Raw genomic sequence first — 12,500 nt, forward strand, 5'->3', positions numbered from 1 at the left:
CTAAATCTCACAACAATCTTGCTACTTTTTCTCACCGTGTCCCAATTTCCTCTGGTCCCCTGCTGGCCAACAGTACCAGAGGCGGTCGTTGTTAACCCGGGCCGCGACCGATCCTGTATGGTAACTTGATTATGATCTGCATCATTGATTTGACTAGGATTTACTGTCGGTTGTCCTTCCTGACGCAAATCCTCCCCATTTTTCGGGATTGGGACCGGCACCAGGAATACGCTTGCTTGTGAACCCCAGTGACTATGTTCTTCACAGTTAGATTAACAAAACCAATATAATCCAATAACATAAATCCCTTACGGCTCTCCCCACAATATCCCAAAGAATACAACATGAAACTACAATGCGGTAAAAAAAAAAAAAAAAAAAAAAAAATCCTCTCTCTCTCTCTCTTTACAAGAAACTGCAACAATGCATCCAAAAATAAATCCTTTCTCTAACTCTTTCTCTCTCTCTCTTCCTCAACAGCTGTATGGAGACGCCCTGACAATGCACTCGGATGACTGTCCAAATGCCGTTACTCAGACCTCGTCCATTCTCAAGAGCGAGATCCAAGTGCTGTGGACGGCCCCGCCAGCTGACTCCGGCTGCGTCACCTTCAGGTAAGTGTTATAAAAGGGGGTTGTGGTTATGGGAAGGTGGTGGTTGGGGTTCTTGGGTTGTTTTGATGGGAGGTACTGTGGTTGTAGGGGGCGTATTGTGGACAGCCCCCCTCCAACCCCTCCCATCCTCTCATCCTCTCCCCTCCTGTGTCCCACGAAGGTTTAAGCTGCGTCTCTTTCAGGTAAGTAGCGTGGTAGTGTTGTCCTTTTGGAGGGGGGGGGGGTGAAAAAGGGTTTAGAATTACATGGGGAGGACTGGGAATAGGATAGGTGGGGCAAATAGGGTGAAGTGAAGAAAATAATGGATCGAAGGATTAAGAATGTAGAGATAGGTAATAAATAGATTACATATAAGGGAAAGACCAAACAAAAAGATAAATAAAAGCATGTAAAATAAACAAGAGGAGGGAGGGAGAGCAGGAAACTAACACACAGAAACAGAAGACAATTGGATGTTTCCAATAGAAAAGATGCAGCGATATTGCCAACGAAGGAGGTTGGATTCGGTATGCACTCGTCACAAGTCAAACGAGGTCACACCGAATCCGAAAAAGAAGGAGGAATGTGAAGGGGGAGAGGAAGAGGAGACGAAGAGGGCACACGGCTTGATAAACGCTGTAGAAGAAGGACATCGCGCTTAAAGATGACGTAGAGAGACACAGAGAATAAGCGAAATGAAATGTAAGGGGAAGGGGAGAGGGGGAAGGGAGGAAGGACCTGTGGGGAGAGAGGGGAGGGGGAGGTAGAGGGGCAGGGATGAGGGTGAGAGGGGAGGGGAGGGAAGAGAGAGCTGGGGTGGGGGAGAGGGGAGCGGAAGGAAGAGGGACAGGGTTGGGGGAAAGTGGGGAGGGGAAGGAAGAAGGGCAGGGATGGGAGAGAGAGGGGAGGGGATGAAAGAGGGAGCAGGGGTGGGGAGAAAGGGGAGGGGGAGGTAGAGGGGCAAGGGTAGGGGTGGGGGAGAGAGGGGATGGGAAGGAAGAAAGAGCAGGGGAGGGGGAGAGGGGAGGGGGAGGAAGAGGGGAGGGGAGGAAAGAGGAAGCAGGGTTGGGGGAGAGAGGGGAGGGGAAGGAAGAGGGGTAGAGGTAGGGGAGGGGAAGGAGGAGGGAGCAGGGGTGGGTGAGAAAGGGGAGGGGAAGGAAGAGGGGCAGAGGTAGGGGAGAGAGGGGAGGGAGTAGGGGTAGGGGAGAAAGGGGAGGAGAAGGAAGAGGGAGCAGGGGTGGGGGAGAGAGTGGAGGGGAAGGAAGAGGGGCAGGGGTGTGGGTGACAGGTTAGGGGGGGGGAGAGAGCAGGGGTGGGGGAGAGAGGGGAAGGGGAAAGAGATCTTTTGTAGAGAGAGGGGAGGGGATTGGGTGAGAGAGAGTAGGCCAGGGGTTGGGGATATGTTTAAGAGGGTAGTGCTTGTGGGAAGAGAGGAGGAGGGGATAGGGGGGTGAGGAAAGTGGGTATGTGGGAGGAGTTACAGGGGAGGGGGGAGGGGGGACGGGAAATGAGAAGAGACCAGTTGCATCAGGCACAAAAGTACAAGCCATTTGCAAATGAAATTTTGAAATTAGCCACGAAAATGTTTCTTAGTTGTTTTTTCTTTTTTTTTTCTATTCTTTTCTCATTATTCATATGTTCTAGCTCTCATTAACATTTTTCTCTTTCTTTTTTCTTCTTCATCATTTTCCACCTATTCATATTTGGAATCCTTGTCTTCTACCATATATATTTTTTTTTCTTTCAAAATAACCTCACTCTTCTGTCAGAATGTTGCTGGAAATTATTTACCAACGCTTGGCTGACGGAGAGGATGCCTGCAGTCACCTCAATGTTGCAAGGCTTCCTCTCACTATACACACATGGTCACATTAACATGCACATACACATGCACACACACACACACACACACACACACACACACACACACACACACACACACACACGCCGTTATTATGTTAAGCTTGTGTTGATGTAAAGTGGCTCTCGCAATATTTGGCCTTATGTATACGATGGAGATCTTCATAATTATCAAAATAACAATTATGATGAAGACAAACAAATGATAATCACAATGATTATAATGACAATTTCAATGATAGTTATAATGATGATGATAATAGTGACAATAATGATAATATTGATAATGATAATAATGATAATAGTAATAGCTAATATGATAGAAATAAGGATAAAAATAATGATGAAAATAATGATAATGATAAATAGTAATAATGAGATTGGTGACAACGATAATTGACAATGCTAATGATGATGACAATAACAATAGTGATGGTGATAACAAGAATGATAATGATAAAGATGTCTGTCATTCATCAGCATCGTCATCTTCCCCATCATCATTAAGGTTTTGTTAATGTATTCATCTGTTTTCTCACTACGAGAAACAAACAAACAAACACACCATTCACATTCACTCTGTCACTATCAGCTGCGCTCAAATGCCATTTTTTTCAGAATTTATACATATTAAGAATTCATATCACGTCTGTAATGTCTCCATCACTTTTATTTAATTATTCTGTTTACGCTTTCATCACAAAGTCTCTCTATGTTGACTTTTCGTGTCTATTATCTGTGCATTTTGATGGTGAGGAGGGTTGTGGTGATCGAGATAATGATAACTATAGTCATTGCAGTGATGATGATGATGATGATGATGATAGTGATGACGATTATTATGATGATGGGGATGATGATGATGATGATAGATGAAATGAAAAGAGTAATGGTAATAATGACAATATATATAATAATGATATTGATAATGATGGTAATAATAACAGCATAATTATAATAACAGTAACAGATCTGGATTAAATATCTTGTAAATATGTGTGTGTAAATATATATATATATATATATATATATATATATATATATATAGAGAGAGAGAGAGAGAGAGAGAGAGAGAGAGAGAGAGAGAGAGAGAGAGAGAGAGAGAGAGAGAGAGAGAGAGAGAGATCTTATGATTTTAGGGGAAAGATTATGGTGATAAAATGCTGATGAAACAATTTTTCAGTGAGAAATGGGAATGAGGGCTAAGGTGAGCGATATTTTCTTTTCATTTCCTACGGAAGAGAAATCAAGATTAGGAATTTCGCTCTCTCTCTATTTATCTATCTATCTCTTTCTCTCTGTGTGTGTCTATCTTTCTATTTCTATTTTTCTCTCTCTCTTTCTTTGTCTCTCCATCTTCCTTTATTTATAAGTATCTCCTCTTTCTGCTTAATTATACCTACCTTTATATACATCCTTCTATCTAAGTCTCTCTCTCTCTCTCTCTCTCTCTCTCTCTCTCTCTCTCTCTCTCTCTCTCTCTCTCTCTCTCTCTCTCTCTCTCTCTCTCTCTCTTTCTCTCTCTCTCTCTCTCTCTCTCTCTCTCTCTTTTCCTTTTCTCCTTCTCCTCCGTCTCTCCTTACTCCCTTGTGTATTTGTATTCGAGAGTGAGAGAAAGGAAAAGAAAAGGAGAGAGAGAAAGAAAGAGAGAGAGAGAAAGAAAGAGAGAGAGAGAAAGAAAGAGAGAGAGAGGGAGAGAGAGAGAGAAAGAGAGAGAGAGAGAGAGAGAGAGAGAGAGAGAGGAAGAGAGGACAAACTGACAAACAAACAAAAGGGAGAGAAGTAAAATAGAAAATAGTAAGGGATAAGAAGAACATATGAAAATTGTTAGAAAACGAAGGAAAGGAGAATAAGTGAAATGAATAAATAAAACACTAAAACGAAAGGAAAGAGCAAGAATATATGAAAAAGACCAATGTTTCGAGTAACCAAAAATAAGCCTTGTCTGCCCTTCACTGTCTGTTTAAAAGAAAAGAAAAGAAAAGAAAAAAAAAATGATGACCCATTTTTTTTCAATTTTTGTTTTAAGTTTCTCCTTTTTCTTTACACAAGCGAAGAGAGACTTTTCAAGGTTGCAGACTTAGGGCTTCAGAATGACCGGCGTTGCCTCGTTGTCTGGACTTCAATGCACGAAAGTAGTTTTGCAACTCGTGAAAGGTGTTGCGTGATTGCTAATGTTGTTGGTGTAGAGGTGAAGTCTCTCCACCTATGGCTTCCCTTTCTCCCTTCTTCTTTGCTAGTTCTGTTTCTTTTAATCATTTTTTTTCTCTTTTTCTTCTCTTTCCTTCCATCTCCTTCCGTTTTTTCTTTTATTTCTCCTCCCCTCTCCTTCCTTCTCCTTCCGTTTTTCTTTTATTTCTCCTCCCCTCTCCTTCCTTCTCCTTCCGTTTTTCTTTTATTTCTCCTTCCCTCTCCTTCCTTCTCCTTCCGGTTTTCTTTTATTTCTCCTTCCCTCTCCTTCCTTCTCCTTCCGGTTTTCTTTTATTTCTCCTCCCCTCTCCTTCCTTCTCCTTCCATTTTTCTTTTATTTCTCCTCCCCTCTCCTTCCTTCTCCTTCCATTTTTCTTTTATTTCTCCTCCCCTCTCCTCCCTCCTCCTTCTATTTCTTCGCCTTTTTTTCACATCCTCCTCTCCTTCCCTCCCTCCCTCCCTCTCCCCTCCTCCTTCTTCTCTTCATCATTTTGTTTCCCCTCCTCCTCTCCGTCTTTTTCTTCTATTCCTCCCTTCTCCGCTTCCTCTCCTTCCGTTTCCTTTCCCTTTTTTTCATCTCTTCTTCCTTATTTTATAATAACTTATCCTTCCCTCACTGCCTTTCTTCTCCCAACACTATCCCTCTTCCTTTCCATCTCCGCGTTCTGCATAAAAAGAGGGAGAGAGATGAAGAGAAACAACAGAGAGAGAGGGAGAGAGAGAGAGAGAGAGAGAGAGAGAGAGAGGGGGAAGCAGACGGAGAGAGAGAGAGAGAGAGAGAGAGAGAGAGAGAGAGAGAGAGAGAGAGAGAGAGAGAGAGAAAGAAAGAAAGAAAGAGAGAACAAAAGAAAAAAAAGAAAGAGACAGACAGACAAACCGAGACAAAGTGAAAAACACAACAAACAAAAAACAAACAAACAAAAAAACAAATCCACACACGCAAACAACAACAACAACAACAACAACAACAAGCGAACAAGTAGCATCCCCAAATACAGCCCAAGTAAAGTTCTGAAGAAGACGAACGACGCAACACATCAAGTGAAAAGACCTTCGGAGGTGTGCAACATATTTCAAGCCTAATGCGCCCATTTCATTCAGATGATTACAAAACCACAAGGACATAAATAAATGTAATGTGAATTTGATGGATAATGAGGCGAAGGAAGATTGATGTGATGGTGATGAGTTTGTGGGTTATTTTTGATGCGTATGTGTGATGTTTTGTGTGGTGACGAGGATTGTGAAGTTGGTCGTATGTGTACTAATATTGCTAATATTATTTATATCAATACTACTCATTGATATACCTATTAAGATTATCATTATCATTGGCATTACTATTATCACAATCGTGATTGTCGTCATTATTATCATTATCATCATTATCATTTTTATTATTATCTATCATTTTTTTCATCAATATTATTCTTATTAGTACTGTTTTAATTGGTATCATTACTATTTCTTTCACCCTCATTTTTATTTCCATAATTGTCCACACTCTCTTACCATTATACTTATTGCTTTCATTATTATCATTATCACAATAATCAATATCAGCATTAACGTTATTGCTGTTATCATAATTGTCAATATTATTACTATTACTCTTATGTTAATTACCTTTTATCTCTATTGTTATTATTATTAATACTATTCTATCAGCATTCTAATTGTCATTATTACTGTTGGCCTTATTGTCATTATTGTTATCACTACTGCTGTCATTATTATCATTATCATTATCCTTTGTAGTAGTAGTAGCATCATTATTTTTATTATCATCATCATTATCATCATCGTTATCATCATTATCATATTCACACACACACACATATGTACATGTGTGTGTGTGTGTGTGTATTTGTGTGTGTGTGTGAAAGATGGTAGAATGCAGTAATACATTTTAATATAGAAATATATTTTTCTGTATAAACTGGCTATCACTGTTCTGCTAATAGTATATAGGTAACTTCCGTGGTGGTTGTAAGGCATCTGGTTAGGTAAACCGTTCAGTGGGTCGTTGTGGTTAGGAGCCGGGTTCTCACTCAGAGGTCCCAAGTTCGATTCACTGACAGGGAGGGGAAAATTGTGTGTGTGTGTGTATATATATATATATATATATATATATATATATATATATATAATATAGTTATATAATATATATATACATATATATACGCATAAACATACATAAATATACATACGCTCCGTTTTAAACTTTTGCCCTGAATAACCCTCGCTCGAAAGAAGAAGAAAAAAAATCTGTCCCAGAGAACATGCAAGATGACTTTGTCGCCTGTGATCAGTGCATGATGAAAAGTTTGAAAAATGTAATATGATGTGACGCGTCCGGGGGGCAGATGGGAGTGCGGGGGGGGGATAGAGGGGGGAGAGGTGTGAGGGATGGAAAGCGGAAATGAGGAGGGGGGGCATAGGGAGAGGAAGGGATGGAAAGAGAGAGGGAGAGAGAAATGTAGAGAAAGAAGAAGAGAGAGTTGAATTTGTAAAAAGAGAGAGAGAGTAAAAGAGAGATAGGGTAGATGGATAAACTGGATATGGAGAGAAAGTTAGATTGAAGAGATATACACAGAGTTAGATATCGAGTGAAAATAAGAGAGATAGAGAGAGAGCGAGAATGAGTGAGTCAGAGAGAGAGAAAGAGAGAACAACAACAAACACACACACACACACAAATAGTGTTAGAGGAAAGGAAAGTATTGATAAAGGTAAGTCAAAGATAAGGGGAGGAGCAGGACGAGAGGGAGGAAGCGAAGAGCGGAAAAAGGAAGGAAGGAAGACAAGGGAAGACAAGGCCGTCTTGAGGGGAAGTTTTTCACGTTTGAGAATTCGGTCGAAAAATTATGAAGTCGACGTTTAAGACTTGATTTTGGCGTAGGGGGAGGGAGGGGGAGGGGGGGGTTGGAAAAGGTCAGGGAGGGGGTTAAAGAGAGGGAAAAAATGGAGGGAATGAGTGCTTTGAGTCTGATAGCTGTGGTTTCCATTACTTACGGATAAAGTGATGCTATTATTTTCCTGATTGTTTGGGTTGGAGGTTGGAGGAAGGGCAATTTCTCTCTCTCTCTCTCTCTCTCTCTCTCTCTCTCTCTCTCTCTCTCTCTCTCTCTCTCTCTCTCTCTCTCTCTCTCTCTCTCTCTCTCTCTCTCTCTCTCTCTCTCTCTCTCTCTCTCTCTCTCTCTCTCTCTTCTTTTTCTGATCTATTTTTCTTTTTTACTTATTATGTATTTGTCATATCCGTTGATATGTTCATCCACATTATCATTATCATTATTGCTTTATTATCATTGTTATTGTAAAATTATCACTATCATTTTCATTAATATCATTGCAACCATTATGATTGTTATAATGTTATTGTAATTTTATCATTGCTATTATTATCATTTCTGTTATCATTATTTCTACTGTTGTTGTTAGCATCCTTATTATTACTATCAATATCATTATATGTTATGTTATGTTATGTGAGTTGTTGTTCTTGTTAATATTGTTATTTTTATCATCATTATAATTTTTATTAATATTACTAATGTAATTATCATTATGAATATAATCATCATTATTACTTTTACTACTACAATCATTATGAAAATAGATATCATAGCAATTAACACTCTCATTATCATCATTACCATTCTCTTTATCGCCAAATCGCTCCTCTTCAAAAACAAACAAGAACGCATCGTGTAACAAAAGGCGAAGGATATAATTATGTTAGTGTAAACAGCTTGCCTGCGCTGTGTTAAAGAGCAAACATGGCTTTGTGATGAAGTGAAATGTGGCTCAGTTCGCCCTATCTTTTCTTCTCGCTCTTTCTCTTCTCTTCTTTTGATTCTTCTTCGTCCCCCTCCTTTTTTGTTGATTTGTCTGTTGTCTGTTGTCTGTTGTTGTTATTTACTTATCTTCGTTTTTCCTGTTTCTTCATTTTTTTTTCTCTCTCTCCCTGCCTTGCCTTACTTCTGTGCTATCTCCCCTCTTTCCTTCATTTCCCTCCCTCCTCCTCTTTCCCCCTCCCTTCACATCTTCTTCCGATACCTCCCAACTCTCCTTTTCCCTCCCTCTTCTTCCTCCCCTACCCCCTTCACCCCTTCTTCCATTCCCTCCTTTCCCTCCCTTTCCTATTCATTCCCCATCACTTTCCCTCCTTTCATTCCCCTTTCTCATCAGCCTCTCCTGCCTTCCTCTTCCCTTCCTTCCATCCCTCTTTCCTTCCCTTCCCCTCCCATCCCATCCCTTCCCCTTCCTCCACCCCCTTCTCTCACCCCTTTCCCTCCCTCTTACCTCCCTTCCTCCACCCCCTTCTCTCAACCCTCTCCCTCCCTCTTACCTCCCTTCCTCCACCCCCTTCTCTCACCCCCTTCCCTCCCTGTCCCTCCCTCCCTCCCTACACCACGACGACAGGGGAACACAAAGGCAAAAATGCCCACAGCCCGGAAGAATGAGCAGAATCTCCTATGCCTCACGTTTTATGCTGTTTGAGGGAAAGAGGTGGATGGGGGAAAGTGGGAGAAGGGAAGAAAGGGGAGACGGAGGTGGAGGGGGAGCAAGAGAAGAGGAGAGAGGAGAAAAAAAAATGAAAGGAGAGGGGGATGATGTAGAGAGGAAGGGAGAGCGGGAGGGAAGGGTAAGGAAGAGAGGGGGAGGGGTAAGGAGAGGAAAAGAGGAGGGGGAAAAGGGGAAAAGGAGAAAGACAGAGGGAGAGGGAGAGGGCTAGAGAAAGAAAAAGAAAGGAGAAGGAGATGAAAAGAGAGAGAGAGAGAGAGGGAAAGGGAGAGGAGTAGGGAGAAAGAAAGTGAAAGAGAGGCAAAAAGGGAGAGAGTAAAGAGGGGAACCAATCCAAGCAATCTTGGGAGCAAAGCGAGAGTCGAGAGACCATTGACGATCGCGCCGCAAGTCGATCGCAAAGGAGCTGTAATTAGCTCCTGTTAAAAGGATTGGCGAGGGACGCTGATGAAGGCGAGAGAAAACGGCGTGGCGGGGAAAAAATAGATATAGAAGAAATGAAGAAGAAAAAAAAAAAAAGATAATAAAAGAGTTCTCCAGATGAGGAGGAGAAGGGGGGGAGGGAGAAAGAGACAGACGAATAAAGAGAGGGAGAGGGAGAAGATTAAGAGATAGAGAAGGTTGAAAAATAGAGAGACAGAGAGAGAGAGAGAAAAAACACTAAAAGAATAGAAAAAAACGATCAAAAGAGAGAATGAGAGAAAGAACAAAGAAGAGAAAGAACAAATAAGAGAAAGAGAGGATATTTGATTCATAAGCACACGTCGCAGAGAGACAGAGATAACAGAGAATAGATGATGTGTATTTATTTTTCGAATTATCTAAGAGCTTCGCCAAAGGGATTCGATCTTCTCAGCTGATCGGTGTGTTTCGCTTCATCAACGTCTGAGGTATGTGAACGAGCGCTTACGCAAGAGGAGGAATTCATGAATGGATTTCGGAAATCAATGGTTCACATGCGTGTTGATGTCCTCCAATAGGTGAGGATAATGATGGTGTTGATGATGATATTGTTGATGATAAGGATGATAACAGTGAGGAGAATATTGACAGTAATAATGATGATAATGATGAAGAGCGGTGAGGGGGGAGGGGGGCGTGTCTGTTTACTGGAGTGTGTGTGTGTGTGTGTGTGTGTGTGTGAGTGTTTTGTGTGCGTGTGTGTTTGATATAGTGTAATTGTTTTTTGTCTACATGTGTCTTTTCATATATTTTTGAACTTGTGTTTGTGGAATATATGTGCGCACACTTTTTCAGTAAAGCTGTAAGAAATGCGATTTTCTCATTTACCATGTCAACTCAAGCTTGTAATTTAATCTTCTCAAAGAATGTACGTACTTGCATTGGACCTCTCATCACACACACACATGCGAGCGTGTGTGTATGTGTGATGAGATATATATATGTGTGTGTGTGTGTGTGCATGATGTGTATATATATATATATATATATATATATATAATATATAAATATATATATATATATATATATATATATATATATATATATATATTTATATATATATATATAATATATATATATATATATATATATATATATATTATAATATATATATATATATATATATATATATATATATATATATATATATATATATATATATATATTATATATATATATATATATATATATATATATATATATATATATATATATATATATATATATATATATATTATATAATATATATATATATATATATATATATATCTTGTAATAACCTTTCCTTTCGTTTCATCGCATCCACATGTTTTCCAGCTATTGCCACTTTTAGCGTAGTTATGACACGAGTTTTTCCCCGCTCTCCGTACCCGAGCCACTTGGGCGCACGTGTGACCGGCCCGAAAGACTTACGGGAGCTCGGGCTCTTGACGGTAATGCAGTGATTAGGAAATGATTGCGGAAGGCGGCGTAATTCTCGCGCTGTTGCATTTAGGGCGCTTGTTGTGCGACTTGTTCTCCTCTTTCTCTCTCTCTCTTTCTTGCTATATATGTCTTCTTCTTCTTCTTTTTTTCTCATGTCATTATTCTTTTTTTTTTCTTCTTCTCTTATTTTTGCCTACTTATATACCTCTCTCTCTACCTCTGTTAACTTCTTTTTCACCCTCTTTCTCTTTCTCTCTCTCTCTCTCTCTCTTTGTCTCTCTCTCTCTCTCTCTCTCTCTCTCTCTCTCTCTCTCTCTCTCTCTCTCTCTCTCTCTCTCTCTCTCTCTCTCTCTCTCTCTCTCTCTCTCTCTCTCTCTCTCTCTCTCTCTCTCTCTTTTATTCTCCCTCTTTATTCCGTGCCGTTTCCTCGTCCACTATATCACAGGCAAACTAGATCAATACCATCCAATCAGGAAGTCCCATGACGATGACGTAAACAGACGACACAGCCAATGGGAGCGCATCACGTCGTCCTCCATGGCGGCAACAACGAAACTCCCATATTTCGAATCTCAGCCATTTTCGATGCGTTTCCCGCAGCAACGCGGCGTTCGATTTCGTTTTATCGCTTTGCTGCTTGGGCATTTCGGCGCTGGAATGGGGGCGGCTTCGATTAAAACGAACGTATCCTTGCAAATCTCCCCCCCCCCACCCCCCGCCCTCTCTATCCCTCCCCCTCGGTTCCCCTTTCCTAATCCTCTCCCCTCTGCCTGATCTGGTAGTCATTCTCCTGACCTTTGAAACTCTTTCTACCTTACCCCTTCCTCGGCTCCTTTCCATTCCTCTTCCCCTTCTCCTTTTCCTTCTCCTTTCTCCTTCCCCTTCTTATTCCCCAATTCTTCTTTAAGAAGGACTCCCTCCTCTCTCTCTCTTACCTCACCTAGGACTTCTCTCCTTCTTCTCCTCCTCATATTTTTCCCCCTTCCCCTTCCCTCTCCTTCTTTTTCCCTTCTACAGAATCCTTTCTCCCCTCCTCTTCACCTTCCATTCCCCTTTTAATCTATGATAAGGATGACAACAACAACAACAGCAAGAATATAAACAATACAGATATTAATAACAAATACAACAATAATAACAATAACAAAAATAATGAAAAGCACACAATGGAACTGGTACCAATAATATATGCAATGATGATATCAAATCTTACGGGACATGGAAAGTAGATTAAAGTTTTCTTAAGACTAACACGACAGGAATATTAGATGGTAGATCTTCAGTCGACGAGAAGGTAGTCTTAACTTTATAACACGGGGCTTTGGACACTGAAAGATATGATCTTGCTGTTATTGTTCTTCTTTGTTTTGTTTTGTTCTGTCTTTTTTGTCTTTCTGTGTGTGTGTGTGTGTGTGTGTGTGTGTGTGTGTGTTTGCTTGTCTG

The 12,500-nt window shown here is 40.6% G+C and overlaps 1 protein-coding gene across 4 annotated transcripts in view; it reads left to right on the top strand.

Annotated features, from left to right (window-relative positions):
* LOC122248115 (spondin-1) overlaps positions 1 to 12,500 on the top strand; it is a gene marked incomplete at its 5' end in the record, with an annotated part of 166,576 nt that overhangs the window by 17,642 nt on the left and 136,434 nt on the right. For all 4 annotated transcript variants that reach the window (XM_043007936.2, XM_086541149.1, XM_043007933.2 and 1 more), the window contains 1 exon segment: positions 481 to 614. In XM_043007936.2, coding sequence (XP_042863870.1) covers positions 481 to 614 — 134 coding nt within the window.

The sequence above is a fragment of the Penaeus japonicus genome, unplaced genomic scaffold, assembly GCF_977035675.1.
Source record: "Penaeus japonicus unplaced genomic scaffold, GWHDUDI00000001_assembly GWHDUDI00000010, whole genome shotgun sequence".
Lineage (NCBI taxonomy): Eukaryota > Metazoa > Arthropoda > Malacostraca > Decapoda > Penaeidae > Penaeus > Penaeus japonicus.